General features: G+C 41.5%; 1 protein-coding gene across 7 annotated transcripts in view; it reads left to right on the forward strand.

Moving 5' to 3' along the window:
* The window catches only part of CHD1L (chromodomain helicase DNA binding protein 1 like), a 55,484-nt gene extending 38,805 nt beyond the window's left edge, over positions 1 to 16,679 (forward strand). For 5 of the 7 annotated variants that reach the window (XM_031655719.1, XM_031655693.1, XM_031655744.1 and 2 more), the window contains 9 exons: positions 882 to 1,047; positions 5,280 to 5,428; positions 6,263 to 6,426; positions 7,243 to 7,448; positions 8,589 to 8,687; positions 12,411 to 12,481; positions 14,547 to 14,661; positions 15,321 to 15,429; positions 16,349 to 16,679. In XM_031655719.1, the coding sequence (XP_031511579.1) occupies positions 882 to 1,047; positions 5,280 to 5,428; positions 6,263 to 6,426; positions 7,243 to 7,448; positions 8,589 to 8,687; positions 12,411 to 12,481; positions 14,547 to 14,661; positions 15,321 to 15,429; positions 16,349 to 16,427 (1,158 nt within the window). In that variant the 3' untranslated portion in view covers positions 16,428 to 16,679. The other 2 variants (XR_004178597.1, XM_031655726.1) reach the window with 2 other exon arrangements.
* The last annotated feature ends 408 nt before the right edge of the window (positions 16,680 to 17,087 follow it).

The raw sequence follows: 17,087 nt of genomic DNA on the forward strand, positions 1-17,087 counted from the left end.
TATTGTTTTTTCAAGCGATTACAGAATACCTTAAGATTTCCAAGTTACTCACGAAATAGACGATCTAGAGATAATTAACCCAGTCTAAAAGGGCAAGATGAGAACAAGGGCCCAAGGTTGGAATCCACCTTGGGTCAGGATCTCAGCGTTAGTACTTAGGGAGGTGCAAAGTTGGAAGTAGCAAGTGAAAGCCAGGAAAAATGATCTATGCTTTCTGTGTGGTTCCTACAGCCATAGGCAATAGGCTGACAGTACTCCAGAGAGGGACGAGAGAAGAGAAATAGGATAGTGCAATGCCAGAGGAACATCCAGAAAAATTCAAACAGAGAAAAGGCCTTTGGGTCTGGTGGTTAGAAGTTGTTACTGGTCTTTGCCAAGGTGTTTTCCATAGACCACTGTGTTAGGAAAACAAATTGCCAAAGAAAAGGAGTCAGTTCATGGTAGAGGTAAAGTTCCCAGTGTAACCTTCCCTTTCTAAGGAGTCTGGCAGTGGAGAGGTCGGAAAGTAGCTAACAGGGTCTCTGACCTCAGGTGGCTGCTGGGAATGCTTATGAAAAAGAGTCAGGGAGAGGTGCTGTAGAAAATGCAGAAAATTACTGTTATTCTTCAAAAAAATTGGAGGCTTATATATATTTTTTTGTTTTTATGCAGAATTGTCAAAGTCAGTACCTCCGATAATCATTTATCACCTCTCTGCTTACCCATCCTCCCAACTATAAAATGTCCCTGGTTGTTACCATCTATGATGGGGACAGCAGAAGGCTGCCTGTTCATTAGAGAAGGACTGTGCCTGGTGTCGTTAATCCACTTAGCCAATCACTGATATCCTAATGTTTCTTTTCATGAGAACTTACTGGACTTTTTTGTTTCCTCTATTCAAGTTGAGTGAGATACTCAAATTCGGTTTGGATAAACTGCTTGCCTCTGAGGGGAGTACCATGGATGAAATAGACCTGGAGTCCATCCTGGGAGAAACAAAAGATGGCCAGTGGGTCTCTGATGCCTTGCCTGCAGCAGAAGGAGGGATAAGAGAGCAAGAGGAAGGAAGTAAGTCGGAGATTAGAGCAGAGCAAATGGCACAACCACCCCAAGCTAGAGCTCACGTCCCCATGGAAAGTTTTGGATGCTGCTCTCTGGGACATCTTTTTTCTACCCTACCCTATTGTCATCTTGGGCACACTGTTTAAGACTTGCTTGATACAAGAACTGTACCCATACTAACTGGAACTATGTGTGGCTCTTCCCTTGTAGCTGAACTGTGAACCAAAATCATAGTATTAATGTTTGTGATAGTATCAATCTTAAGGCTTTGAATTTGTCGCTTTCCTCCCTTGGTTGCAAGCATCTTCTCCTTTGTTTATTAGTGAAGCCTCTACCATCCTTGGTATGATGCTCTGCACATAGTCATTCCTCTTCTAAACAGGAGAATTACTTGTTTGTTACATTGCAGCTAACATTGAGCATTTACTTTGTGTTCATCAATAGTGTGGACTTTGTCATGTGCTTTCTCCATTTAATTTTCACAATACGCCATGAGATGTAGGAGATGGTTGCCTTTCTCTTAAATTTTCTTTTCTCAATTTGGTCAGCATTTGTCATTTTCTTCTTTTCTATTCTGAGTATTTAAATTTCTGACTTGAAGTAATTTTTCACATGGTAACTTTGTAAAGGCATTCTCTGGCATCTTGTAGTTATTTTGAAATGACTTATTTTTCTGGACCAGCTGCAGCAGAGATTCAATATGGACTGGGGTGAGAGGTTTGGGAGTCTTACTAGGCTTCTTAATTCACCAGTGCTTTCTTTCAATAATAGAGAGTAGTGCTGTTTCTTTACTAGATGGTAGCTCCTTTTCATGTTGGGTAGCGGTAGTGGCATGATTTCTGGTTTTGCAGTTCTCTTTTGTTTCTATAGGACTGTGAATTTCCATCACTTGCTTTCTCTTTCTTTTTGCCACAAACTTGTCAAAGGATGTCTCCCCACTTCTAAGTTGTCTCTCTCTTCCTGCCAGAAGCAATGCCTCCCCAAATTCCTGGCTGCATGTGTTTCTATACCTTCCCTTCCGTTCAGTTCCTTAGTAGCCACTTCTCTGATCCACCAGGTCTCAGACCTATCCTCATTATCTTGCCACTTGGATAGTGACCCTCTTTTGCGGGTAAATTTTATCTCTGACCTTTCCGGAACCCCCCTGCCCTCTCCTCTGCATAGTCTCTGCCTGACTGTCTACTTTAGTGTGGGCTTTGGAGCTGGCTCAGCTGGTTTTGGGGGTTCATTTCTCTTACTTCCATAAGTTGAAGTGTGTAGTATTTTCTGACTCCTAGTGTAGTAGGCATGGATTGGGGCGGCTTTGTTCTCCTTGTTGATCTGTATAGTTTTTGTAGGATAGGTGGAAAAGTTGGAATTTGGGCAGCTGGCATTGTTTTACAGGAAACTGCTTTTTGACTTTTTTTATGTTTTACTTTAAAATTCTTTATAAAAATATCTTGTTCGTATTCTTCAAGAACTCTTTCTTGTTCTCTGCTTATTGTTTTAATTGTACTCTGTTCTCATTTCAAGGACATACTGTCTTCTCTGGGGACATTTATTATGGCTTTTTAATATGTATTCCAGGGAGGATATTTATTATATCTTTTTAAAAAGTATTTCTCTTCCCACTGCATTGACTTTTACTTCTCCTTTTTTTTTAAAAAAAACCACATATATATATTTGTTTATTTATCTATTCATTGAAATTTGCAGATAAAATTGTGTTTATCATGTACAACATGATTTCTTGAAGCACACGTACATTGTGGAATCGTTAAATCTAGTTAATGAACATACATCACTTCATATGGTAATATATTTGTGGTGAGAACACTTAACATCCACCCTCCTAGTATTTCTCAGGAATACAGTATGTCATCATTAGCTGTAGTCACCATGGTACCTCTTTTTCTAAAAAAGAAAACTTGTTTGGGGGTCTCTTGTTCTCATTGATAGTTTCCCCAACTGTCTGGTATTCCCTGGCTGTCTGATCACATGTGCTGATGAAGTGCCACAAAGCTGATGGCAGCTCTGGCATGGGCAGGGGCATGGGCCTTGGGGCCTTATTCCTGGTTGGCGAGTCAGCTTTTACGTGGTGGAGGGCAGCTTCCCTGATCCATATTTGACATCTTTTCACTGGGCAGCCCATTTTCTCCTGAGACTAATCCTCTAGTATTTTCCCTGGGAGAGGTGAGAATGGAGTTCATCTGGTTGCTCAAACTGAAAAGGCAGGGTGAGTCAAGGGCTCATAGCACTCCTGCTCCTTGGGGTGCACATCTTCTCTCAGTTCCCCCCTTTGCAGTACTCTGTACTTATAAGTCCTAAGCTCTTCGGAGATTGAGAGGGTCTCTAGACTCCTAATGAGCCCTTGGCCAGGCACCTGTGTTTTGTTTCCATGGCTCTTCTTAATCTGCCATTATCCCTCCAGCTACTTTGCATTTTCCAAAAGGTTATTGAACTTTTTCATCCACCATTGCCTCATATATCTTTTTAAAAATTCCTTTAACTGTCGCTTGGTGGTTTCAAGTGAGAGAAGAAATAGATGCATGTGATCATATTTTTAAGTTATAATTGATTATATTAAATAGCAACACTTACACTCAGTTCTGTACTGATCCAGATAATTTCAGCTTATTTTCCTAACGTTTACTAGAACAAAATAAAGTCACACTCTTTTCCAGAAAGATAATTATATTTCTCAGTCAATCCAACTGCCTAAAATAATTTTACTTTTTTTAGACAGTCCAACTGCCAGGAAAAATCCCCAGTTGTATTAAACTTTGGATTTTTCTCTTTGATGAATGGGTATGGGTCTGCTCTGTGGTAAATGATTATCCTGGTAGGACAGAGATGCGCGTCTAGGCTTGTGATGGCAGAGTGAAGATAGGGAGCATGATTACTAAGAATGTAAGTGGATAGGAAAGACTGGTAATTAACGTGGCCCCAGTCAGAATTAAATAAAAAACAGGGTTGCTTTATCTTGAATGCCAGGGTTTTTTTTTTTTTAAAAAGCATGTTTGGAAGTTGAGACTCACATGCAGTATGAAGCTACATATGTTGATCATATTTGACACTTCTCAGCTCTATTTTTTTCTGCTTGTTGATAGAGTGCCTCATTGAAAGCCCCCTGCTGATTTAATTAGCAAATGCCAATTAGAATTACAGCTGGTTAGATCTGGGTACAAGTGTGAAGCAATTGATCTCTTGAGAATGAAAATGTTTTGCTTTCATACTCTCTAGGGAAAACATACTTATAGCGGATTTCACAAATGTTGTGAAAATACATTATTTGGTAACATGTGCTACTAAAGATGCTTCCCTATTGAATCATTATCTTACCTATCTGTGGTTGCTAGTCTTGGCTGGTCCTAACTTTTCTTAATCACTTGATTCATGATGTTGGCAGATCACTCCACCTCATTGAGCCTTTGTGTTCTCATCTGTAAAATGGTCCTATTAATGCCTGCTTTACTCTTTTACACAGTTGGAGCAATCAGACACGATAATAGTTGTGAAAGTGATCTGACAGCATGAAGTACTATTCAAGATGACACTATTGTCTTCACTGCTATTGTTATTACCACAATTATTATTTGCTAGCCTGTTATCTCTCCACCCTTCTACAGACACAATTATATACTGAAAAGAGCACACTGGCCTTAGAATCAGAAGATCCCGCCTTTTCTAGTGAGAATTGCAGAGTCCCTTAATTTCTGCCTGAGCAGAAAGTTTTCCCTTTCAAAAGTAGGATTAGTTATAGCAGGATTGTGGTGAGGATCATGATGAAGATGCTTGCCAAGATCTGTAAAGAATATTGTAAATCCAAGGGATTATTCTTGTGATTCTTCATTCTCTCATAGATTTGCCAAGTTGAATATTAAAAGTGTGTTTGGAATAAAAAAGTATAGATTTTATTAGATGATCTTAATGTCAGTGAGATTTGTGCTGAGGAATAGTTGGGAATGAATGAATGAGCAATGAATGGAGGAATCCAGCAGAGATTCACAAACCATCTAGGGATGAACGAAAGGGCTTGAAGCCATGCTTTCCCCTTGGAAAAATAAACACATGGGATCCCCTTGTAGAACCCACATTCTTCAGTGTCAGTGGGATGGGAAATGAAATAACCTTCATCCAGACTTAGCCCATTTAGAAGATAGGCTGTTCTCTTGTCCACTCTAGTTATTGTTTTGAATAGCATTAATCTATTTTTCCTTGGTATCTAACATTTCTCTCTTTGTGTTTTATGTTGTTAGAAAATCATATGTACTTATTTGAAGGTAAAGATTATTCTAAAGAGCCCAGTAAGGAAGACAGAAAATCATTTGAACAACTGGTAAACCTTCAGAAAACCCTTTTGGAGAAAACTAGTCAAGAGGGCCGATCACTCCGAAATAAAGGCAGTGTAAGAACTGTTAATTTATTTAAAAGTTGTTCTTCCAAACTCTCATTCTAAAAAAACAAAACAAACCAAAAAATGATGCTGGCGTCATTTTGTTCTCTTAGGATGATTTGTCAAGAAATAAGTATGTGTTTGTTGAAATGTTAATATAATAACTATACCCCAGTATAAAAACTATGTAAGAAAGTCAGCATAAAAAACATTACGAAGGAGAGAATATATTGTACGATTTAATGCAGGGGAAAGCAGCGTTGTCCATCTAAGTCACCCCTAAAGGCATCCCTATAGTATACCAAAATACCATATCCTGCTGTTGGTAATGATGACCCTATGGCAATAAGAGGATGGCAATCATAAATGATACATGTAGTGTTCACAGTGTTTGGCAGTTCATATGTGTTCATTAAATGCCAGCTATCACTAAGATAATCATGATGTTGAAATACAGTCTTAAAAAAGCTATATAATACGTTGCAGAAAGATTTCCATTAAAAATGGGTGAAGTGGCATCCTGCAGGGTATGCTTTTAGTCAAGGAAAAAAGTTACTTTTCTGAAGTACCTTATTCCTAATGAAATGAATCAAAATGACTGTTTCAACCATGCCAATGCTGTGGCTGAGTTTACAGCATGGTATCCTGACCACTGTGCCTGTGAAGTGTGTAGTATGAACAGTGCCCCCAAGTGCTTTGGCTTCAGTTCCCACAATGCAGGGTGGGTGGAAATGCAGTGTTCTGTGGAATATTAAGCATGTTGCTAATGTACAGTGTGCATTAGAGATAATGAAACTTAGGGAGGAATCTTCTTGACCCTGGTGATGGATCTTGTTCCTCCTCTAGGTTCTCATCCCAGGCCTTGTGGAGGGATCCACCAAAAGGAAGCAGGTCCTGAGTCCAGAAGAGCTGGAGGACAGACAGAAGAAAAGACAAGAAGCTGCTGCCAAGAGAAGGAGACTGATAGAGGAGAAGAAGAGGCAAAAGGAAGAGGCTGAACATAAGAAAAAGTATGTCTGCATTAACCAAGCTGGGGACCACAGTTGAAGGAGTCACTATTGTATAGTTAGACCACAGCTGAACATCACTTTAAAAATACAGAAAATTTCTTTTAAGGTGGTTCCTATTGGTAACAGAGTACTTTTTAAAAACATTTCCTCTACGTAAGTGAAAAGTCTCAGTGCGTAAGGCAGAGAAGATGCATTCCATTGAACCCAGAAATTTTTTTTTTTGAGATGGGTTCTTGCTCTGTCACCCAGCCTGGAGTACGGTGGTATGGTCACAGCTCACTGCAGCCTCAATCTCCCATGCTCAGTGATCTCCCCACTATAACCTCCCTAGTAGCTGGGAACACAGGTGTGTGCCACCATGCCTGGCTAATTTTTTTTTTATTATTTGTAGAGACAGAGTTTCACTGTGTTGCCCAGGCTGGTCTCAAGATCCTGGGCCCAAGCTGTCTTTCTGCCTTGGCCTCCAAAGTGCTGGGATTACAGGCATGAGCTACTCTGCCTGGCCAAAACCAGAAAATTTTAAGATTTTATTGTAGCTGTCTGACAACGAGTAGTTTACTTGAACAATCTCTTTTAGTCATGTTCTTAAAAACAGGAACATTCAGTGAGTGCTCATTATTGAACTGTAGTCAGGAAGCAGTTAGCCTAATCAGTAAGACTTGTTTATTTACAAATAAGTAGAAAACTTCAATCCGAGTGAGTTTCTAATTGCATTTCTACTTGGCAGATATTGTTTGTGAACAGCAGTATAAAATGTGCTCCAAGGGAAATTGTGATTGTCTGGGTTAATTTCCTTTTCTTTCTGGCCTACTAAAGGATGGCCTGGTGGGAATCCAACCATTATCAGTCCTTCTGCCTGCCCTCTGAGGAGAGCGAGCCAGAGGACCTTGAGAATGGGGAAGATGAGAGCTCTGCTGAGCTGGATTACCAAGACCCAGATGCTACCTCCCTCAAGTACGTTAGTGGTGATGTGACCCACCCTCAGGCTGGGGCCGAGGATGCTCTCATCGTGCACTGCGTAGGTACGAGAAGTGGTATGGGCTGAGGATGGGGGCCTCAATCCTTATGGTGCCAAGAGCTGGGGAGGATGGAGCAGAACCCTGACCCAGGGGTGGTGGTCCCAGTGTAGTATTGCGCGGTCAAAAGAGTGTGAATTTTAAAGTCAGGAGACATTCCAGAATCATTTCACTCTTGGCGCTCTCGTTTACCTGGTTTAGTTACCCAGTCTCTCAACTTCCACTTCCTTATCCATAGACTGGGACAATATCTGCCTTATCCTCTGCACACGGTTTTTAAGAGGGTGAAGTGAAGCAGCATTGACAAGACAAACAAATCCTTTGAGAAAAAGCAAACTTTCAAGCTCGTTCCCTTGCTTGACCTTTGTACTTTTTACTTCATCTGCCTAAAACCGTTTCTTCCCAAATAACCACATCAAATGTTGTTCAAATGTCTGTTTCTCAGAGCGGTCTTCTGTGATTACCTCATATAAAACAGGCCCCATCCTCCCTCTGTTATTCTCTGTTCCTTCTCCCATATTTTCCTTTATCACACCTGTCCCACCTGACATATTACCTACATATTTGTTTATTTGACTGTTGCATTGCATTAAAAATACACTTCATGGAAGCAGGGGTTTTTTCTTGTTTGCTGCTGTGACTCTGGTGCCTAGAACAATGCCTTACATGTACTACATGCTACCCAACGTTTGTAGTGTGAATGAATGCCTATAAATGCTAAGATACTAAGCAGCTTTGTTAGTACCAGCTTGAATAAGTCATTTAACCTTTCCTGTGTGCTGTTTTATAACCTTGCCTGTGTGCTGTTGCATAACCATTGCTTCTACTCTCTCTGTAATGTTCCATCTACTCTCTGTCCTTCCGCAGTCATCTCCCAGGAATCACAGATGCACCACAGAGATTTTGCTCATTGAGAACACTAATTTTTGAGATGCTTTCCTATTATGATGGCCCCAGCTATATCTTCCAGAAAACATAAACATATTTGGAAAGTCCAACCTGTGATATTCCTAGGAGATAAGATATTTTGTTTCTTCCCTTTGAAAAATCATTCTTCCACAAGTCCCTTTTGTGTGCCTTTGTTTTTCTAAATTGGGGACTGGACTTTACCTCCCATAGATGAAAATCTTCTCTTTCTTCAATCAGATGACTCTGGCCACTGGGGCAGAGGTGGTTTGTTTACAGCTCTGGAAAAACGATCTGCTGAGCCAAGAAAAATATATGAGCTGGCGGGGAAAATGAAAGGTAAGAAGCAAAGCAGAGGGAAAGGTTACGGGTGGAATAAGAGAGGAGAGGACACCTAAGACTGTATCGTGAGGGTTACATAGCACTGGATAAGGAATCAGAATAACTGATTGGGAACTGAATTCTGTCATAAATTAGCTACTTGTTCTGTGACTTCAGGACTTTCCCTTACCTTTTCTGTACCTGTTTCCTCATCTGTGATTTGTGAATAATACTTGTTCTACTTACTTCATGGAACTGTAGTGAGCATAATGAATGTGTGTATTCTGAAAAATGTCAATCCCTGCATACATGTTAAAGTATTGGAATGGGCTGGACACAGTGGCCCATGCCTGTAATCCCAGACTTTGGAAGGCTGAGGCAGGAGGATTGCTTGAGGCCAGGAGTTTGAGACCAGCTTGGGCAACATAGTGAGATCCTGTCTCTCTCAAAAATTAAAAAATTGGCTGGATGTGGTGGTGCACACCTGTAGTCGCAGCTACTCGGGAGGCCAAGGTGGGAGGATCACTTGAGCCTAAGAGGTTGAAGTTGCAGTGAGCTGTGATTGCACCACTGTACTACAGCCTGAGTGAGAGTGGAGACCCTGTCTCATAAAAAAAAAGTATTGGAATAAAGATGAAGGAATATGTCATGGAAACATCAAAGACCTATGGGAAGCTGGGTGTGGTGGCTCACACCTGTAATCTCAGCCCTTTGGAAGGCTGAGACGAGGCAAGGAATTCAAAACCAGCCTCTCCAACATGGCAAAACCCTGTCTCTACCAAAAAAATACAGAATTAGCCAGGCGTGGTGGCACATGCCTGTAATCCCGGCTACTCAGGAATAGGCTGAGGCAGAAGAATCACTTGAACCTGGGAGGTGGAGGTTGCAATGAGCTGAGATATGCCATTGCACTCTGGCCTGGGTGACTGAGCAAGACTGTCTCAAGAAAAAGACCTGTGGGAGAGAAATCAGACATACCATTAAAATACTGACAAGAGCTTTGGTTTGGTGCTGAGGGGAATGAAGAGGTTTTACGAGGTCAGCACAACCTGGGGTATAACGCTCCCTGGAGACAGAAATAAAGCTGTTTGGTGCCAGGGGAACTTAGAAGCCTGAACAATGTTGTCCCTTGGCATGGAGAAGGGAAAAAGGCACCTCCTTTTACACCCAGAAATAACAAAGTGGCAAGAGGAATAAAATCATTGTTGTGGTTATTTTCTGGAGATTGAAGGACCTTGTCTGATAGAGGAGGGCCCTCCAGATTCCTTAGATTGTTTTTTCCTAATTCTTGCCAGTTCTCTATGGTGGAAAGGGATATAAGAACTTAGTATGACTACTTTTTCTAGTAAAACAAGTTACTGAAAGAAGGGTTAATGTGTGTTGAAATAGTCAATCCAGATCTAGATGCTAATTGGGCAGCTGGCAAAGCAACACCCAGGAAAGGTCAGACCTGGAGGTGCAGATTGAGGAGTCCCTGTTTAGGGTCTGTGTTTGAAACCATGTGGGAGAGAGGATGGAGAAATGAGAGGCGTAGAACAGACCTGAAAAACACCTCCACTTAGGACTTGAGACAAGAAGATGGAATTTCTGACAGAAGGAATTGTCAGAAAATTAGGGAACTTGTGCAGTATTTTGAGGTACAAGGGAGGAAAGTATGTCAAGAAGGCAAAGAAGTTCATGGTGTCAGACATTGAAGTGAGGATGAATTGGGAAAAGGCCATGGATTTGACCCAAGGTTGCTCACCTTGGAGCACTTTGAGTGGGGAGCTCGGACTTAAGGCCTGAGTGCTCAGTAAGGAAATGGAGATGGGAGTGTGCGGTTTTCTCTGGAGAAGGATTGAAGCAGGGTGCAGCAAAGTAGATGAAACTGTAGACTAGAATTCCCAGGGAAGGCTTCATGAAGGTCCTGGGCCTGGAAAGGGGGGTCGAATTTGAGTAGGTGGAGTGAAATGGCAAGAGGGTTCCCAACTGCTCATTACCACACCTAGTATTCCTCGTGTGTGGATATTGAAGGACCCCGGCAGTTACCCCGTTCCTTTGTGTGGAGGATGGCGTACAGGCCAGGCGGACCAGAGTGGAGGGTTGAGGCAGAAGAATAGAGGAGAGTTTTGTTTTCACCGGAGGCTTGGGCCTGAAGACCTTATATGATTTGTCCAGGGAGATGCCATTCTGAGCAGAACCTTATCTAATGGAATGGGTAATGGCTGGTCGTTTTTGGGGGATTTGATCAAAAGGATGGCGTAGCACAACCAGTATTTTAGAATGACTGAACAACACGTTCAAACTGCTATCAACCTAACCAATAGACAGTGTCTGTAAAATAAAACGAACAAAGGTTTTTTGTTGTTTTGTTTTGTTTTTGTTTTTGAGATGGAGTCTCACTGTCTGGAGTGCAGTGGCACGATCTTGGCTCACTGCAATTTCCACCTCCCAGGCTCAGGCGATCCTCCTGCTTCAGCCTCCCAAGTAGCTTGTCCCACAGGCGCACACCACCACACCTGGCCACTCTTCTGAATTTTTGGTAGAGACAGGGTTTTGCCATGTTGCCCAGGCTGGCCTTGAACTCCAGAGCTCAAGTGATCCACCTCTCTCAGCCTCGCCAAGTGCTAGGATTACGCACATAAGCCACTGCACCCAGCCTGAGGTTTTTAAGGAGAAATGAGGAAGATTACATACTTTTTTTGAATCAGTTATCCTTGGCTACAAGGATTAGTAACAAGGGTGGCACCAGGCTGTGGTTGGGCAGGAAGTTGATGAGCAGATGTCTTTGCAGAAGTATATTTTTATGTAAGGTTGCCAAGGCCCTTGTTCAAGGTTGTGGTTTTTGTAAAATCTGTTGTGATAGTTCTTGTATTCAGACATTCGTGCATTACAACCTTCCCTTCATGGCCTTCCCTGGCTATCTTTGTCAGAGTTTTGTTTTATTTTTTGAGATAGGGTCTTACCCTGTCACCCAGGCTGGAGTGCATTGGCGTGATCATAGCTCATCGCAGCCTTGAACTCCTTTGCTCAAGAGATCCTCCCGCCTCAGCCTCTTAAGTAGCTAAGACTACAGGTTCACAACACCAAACCTAACTAATTTTTTCTTAATTTTTGTAGAGACTGGGTCTTGCCTTGTTGTCCAGGTTAGTCTGGAACCCCTGGCTTCCAGCAGTCCTCCCACCTCAGCCTCCCAGAGCACTGGGATTATAGTCGTGAGTCACTGTGCCCAGCCATATTTGTTAGAGTTTTTAACACAAGTATCTGTATTTTGATTCTAACTGCTTTCACATCAGCTTATGTAAAGCCATAGAATTAAATTAGCGCATTTTTCTTCACTATCAGTTTTATTTGATTTGGATAGAGTAGGAAAATATACAAACAGATACAGATAAAGTAGAATGTAATAATTTGAATGATTTCAGACAAGCACAAAACTACCAAAGGAGTTTCAAGCTCATAATGCTCCCTCCCCAAAGCCCCCCCAGCTACCTCTGGGTTTTGTATTCACTTTCTGATGTCTATAGGGGTACTTTGTTGTTAACGTTTGAGGAGCATTAAATTAGGAGATCATAAAAATTCAGGAGTGAAGCAGGTGAGTACCCAGCTAAGAGGTTGACTGAGGCCAGGAAAGTGAGAAAGGGCTATGTAGGAAGGTGGGTCCTGAAACTCAACTGAATTTGAAGAAGGCGAGATACAAGGAGGATTCATTCCTTAGTGAACTTGGTGTTCTTTATGTTTCTCCTTTCTGTTTTACCTCAGACTTGAGTTTGGGAGGTGTCCTTTTATTTCCTGTTGATGATAAAGAATCAAGAAACAAAGGGCAAGATTTGGTAAGTAAAACTCATCTCTTTTCAGAACTAAAAGTGGACTCACATCAACTTCTCTTGAAGTGTCCCCTGCCCCCATTGGTCTCTCTACTAGTGTATTAGTTTGTTAGGGCTGCCATAACAAAAAGCCACAGACTAGGTAGCTTAAACAGCAGAAATGTATTTCCTCACAATTCTGGAGGCTGAAAGTCCAAGATCAAGGTGTCGGCAGGTTTGGTTTCTCCCAAGGATTCTCTCCTTGGCTTGCAGATGGCGGTTGTCTTGCTGTGCATGCACAGCCCTGGTGTCTGTGTGTCCAGATTTCCTTTCTTATAAGGATAGCACTCACAGTGGATCAGGCCCCACCCTAAACCCTTGTTTTAACTTCACTGCCCCTTTAAAGACCCTGTCTCTAAATACAGTCAACATGAGGTACCACAGGTTAGGGCTTCAATGTATGAATTTGGTGAGGACACAGTTCAGCCCATAACAAACAGGTTGGGCTATAGCCTTCACTGCACTTCCAGTGTCCCCAGGCTTCCATCCATCCGTCCCCAGAGCACTGTCCAGACAGTAGACCCCAACTAAGTACAGGGTTTCTATTTGTGTTTTTATCTTCAGTACCCTACATAGTACTAGCTCGTAAGAAATGCTCCATAAACATTTACTGCGTGAGTAAGAAGGCATGACTCAGAACTCTGAGGGTTTCATTTCTTATTATGTGAAAATTTCTGTGAAAGATTGTGTTTTCTAGTCAGCCATAATAAAGCAGGGGAGAGGAACTAATACATGTATCCTGTGCCCACCTCAGAATCCTTTTGCATCTTAGGCATCTTGGGATGCCTATAGTGAGTTTGATTTACCCCACCCAACTGGCTTTCTCCAAGGCCTGAATTCACATTCAAATTTTAAGCCAGAATTAAGAAGAGATTTCAAAACCAGGCCAAAAAGAGAGACTCATCCTCTTGAAGTTGCTGTCTGTGTGACTGTGTTAGGCTGTTTTTGCATTGTGATAAAAGAATTCCCTGAGACTGGGTAATTTATAAAGAAAAGAGATTCATTTGCTCATGGTTCTGATGCTGTACAGGAAGCGTGGTACTGACATCTGCTCCTGGTGGAGGCTTCAGGAAGCTCACAGTCATGGTTGAAGGCAAAGGGGGAGCTAGTGTATCACACACGGCAAGAGCAGGATCAAGAGAGGGTGGGAGAAGGTGCCACACTGCTTTACATAACTAGATCTCATGTGAACTACCAGAGTGGGAACTCATCACCAAGGGTATGGCACTAAGCCATCCATGAGGGATCCACCCTATGATCCAATACCTCCCACTTGGCCCCACCTCCAACACTGGGAATTACATCTCAACATGAGATTTGGAGGGGGACACACATCCAAACTACACAGTGACTAACAGCAAAGTGGTTCCTGTAGAGTCATTCCTTCAGTAACTTCTAAAATGCTAAAAAAGGAGAAAAGTAAAGCGTCTGTGCATGAGAAACTCAGAATCCAGTGATTCAGGAAAATTGTTTACAGTGAGTAGAGTGCCATGTCTATGATATGACTGTGATGATGTTATCCCGGAAGCTCCCTTGACACTCTCCAGCTCTGCCCACTTAGGTTAGGATGGTTGAGAGATACTTGGCATTTTGTCCTCATGGGAATTGTTCAAACAGAGATGGAATGACTGCTTGTCCTGGGGGTTGTGGAGCTGACTCAGGCATCAAAGGGCTGGGATGCAGGAGCCTCTAAGATCTTTTCCATGCCTACAATTCAGAAAAATTCTTTTTTTTTTTTTTTTTTACCCTTGAGAACTTTTGGAAAGTATATGCTTTGGACTCATTCTCTGGTTTTAACATACTTTAAAAAGAAGAAGAAAAGCCTGTATAAAGTGACCACCAAGTGAGAATTATGATGGCATGTGAAGTCACACACACAGTTAGGACATTGCTGTTCAGACACAGCATCTGAAAGAGATGGAGCCAAGGCCCAGTGACCCATCAAGGGCTGTGCCGCCTCCATGGGCGGTCACTTGGTTGATGGTGTGGCTGTCTCATGTCGGGTTGGTCATCTGATGGAGGTTTTTTCCAGTTGGCCTTGATTGTGGCTCAGCATCGTGATCGCTCCAATGTCCTGTCTGGCATTAAGATGGCAGCACTAGAAGAGGGCCTGAAGAAGATATTTTTAGCAGCAAAGAAGAAGAAAGGTAAGCTCTTCCACCTGTGCTCAAGAGTAGATGAATTTGTTTCTAGGCATGTGATACGACTTTTGATAGGACTTTTCAAGACCCCACTTAATATGCATGGTAAAGGCAAACCACAGAAGTGATCACCCCACCATCTTGTAGTCAGATAGCCGTCCTTTCCAAAACACTTTTAATGTTAGTTATCTCTGTAGGCCGTCTCCATTCCCTGGGTATTTTTATCATGATTTTACAGATGAGGAGGCAGAGGACTAGACACGAAGCAACTTGGTCATATGTAGTTGGTAAATGCTGTTTATTTAATCACAGTTCCCAGTAACAGACAGTTCTTCAACAAAAATTGAGTTTAGTTTTGTTTCCAAACCTAGTGTGTCTCAGAGCTTATTGAATTGATTGGCTTGTTAGAGAATCTTTGCTTATTTTAATTTTGCCTCCACCAATCGTAATCTGTTTCCATTGTATGTATTTCTAGAACATGTGGGTCCTTGTGTTCAACAGAATAATTTAATTTTTCTTATTACAATTCTTCCCGCAGAATATTTTTGACATTGTAATTACGTGCTTTGAGTGAGATAGTCAATAATTATTTTCTCCCATGTATATTTTATACCCATCAATCAATTTTTGATGAGTGAAGACATCTGTTCTTCTCTTCATAATAGCAAGTGTTCATCTTCCACGTATTGGACATGCCACGAAAGGTTTTAACTGGTATGGTACTGAGCGACTTATTCGGAAACATCTGGCTGCAAGAGGCATCCCGACTTACATGTATCCTTTTGTGATCTTAATTGTGTGTTCTCCCAAACCAAGAGGGAAAATGTGTTCATTTTCTGGTGTCACTACTTAATCCAAGGCCAGTTTCTTCTTGCCACAGTCTTTACTCTCCCCCTCTTCAGTGAGACAAAGTAAGAAGCGCTTTCTAACTTGTGTATATCAAATACGTATACCCAACAAGATCAACACATCCAAGCATTGCTGGATGCTAGCAGATAAAAGATACATGAAGGGGAGAATTAATTGAGCAATTGTTAATTTGGTAACATTGAGTCACATGACTTCTCTAGAGATCCTTCAGGTCTGTGGAACAAGGCGTAATTCTAAGAACTTCACACTGTTCATTTTAATGAACAGTTAAGCAAACAAATAAGTGAATACAGTAGTATTCCTGAACTTTTTTGATGTATTATTAAAAGGCAGTATGACATTTATTTTAACCATGAAGTCATGATCTACTTTAGTTAGACTAGTGTTTTCTTCTAGTGACCTCCTTGCTATATAAGTTAGCATATTTTGAACTATTTTACTGAGTCCCAAAACTACTAGAGAAAGCAGAATTGACCCCCAAATGCTATAATCACACACAGAAACTCCATCTTTTTACTTAGATATTTGACTGAAATTCACTCAGTGATGGTTTTCAAGATACTTAAATCACTATAAAAACTTAGTAGAGAAGCCAGCTTTTATGTGCTTGCACAATTCGAGCAGTATGTAAAGAGTTTTAGTACCCCGAAAACAATAGCAGCAATAAGTACTAACAATATTGAAAGTACTTATGATATCGTGAAAGAGAACTAAAGCATACTACTTCTAGAACAGTTATTTCAGTGATTACTAGAGAACTAGTCGTTTTGGTAAAGTTAGTTTTAAAGTGATGACATGTATCTTCCTTGACCATCCTTGTCAGATATTATTTTCCTAGAAGCAAGTCTAGTGTCCTTCATTCACAGTCCTCATCTTCCTCCTCAAGACAGCTGGTGCCTTAACAATTGGCCCAGCCTCAGATCCTGTCTTTAGCAACCAGCTAATATTTACCCAGAGCTACTGCAATAGAATATTTCAAAATGGAATCAGGATCTGGTGGGCCTCAAAAATTGTCTCTTTTCTGAGTTTCAGTGTGGTTCTCCTGGATGTTTTGTTCTGTTTTGGCACCTGTAATATAGGGAAACACAACTTTTTTGGGAAAGCCCTTTGACCCCAGCTTGCTAGTTGCATAATAATAAATTATCTATTCCTAATGGTTTTATTGCTTTCTTTCCCCCTATATTTAGTTTTCTTCTCCTCTACCAGAATGATTACTTTATAGAGGGAAAGGCCGTATGGATTAAGGAGACATGAAAGGTCACAGAACAGAGTGGCTCTGGGAGCCGGAAGCACCTTCAGCCAGTTCATGCCTTCAAAAAGAAAGGACCCAGGAAGAGAGACTGAGAATTGAGATTCTTTATCCAGACAAATAGTGTACCTCCTTCTCCTTTTTGCACTGCACAACATCAAGATCTGGAAAAAATACATTGATCTAGAGCTTGTCAAATGTGACTTCAGAAAAACCATAGGATCTTTTTTCTCCTAGCCACCAAATCCAATTCAGCTTCAAGGAATAAGGGAATTGTGAAAAGGGTACAATCCCATCACAGCATGACTGATGA

This window comes from Papio anubis, chromosome 1 (assembly GCF_008728515.1).
Source record: "Papio anubis isolate 15944 chromosome 1, Panubis1.0, whole genome shotgun sequence".
Classification (NCBI taxonomy): Eukaryota; Metazoa; Chordata; class Mammalia; order Primates; family Cercopithecidae; genus Papio; species Papio anubis.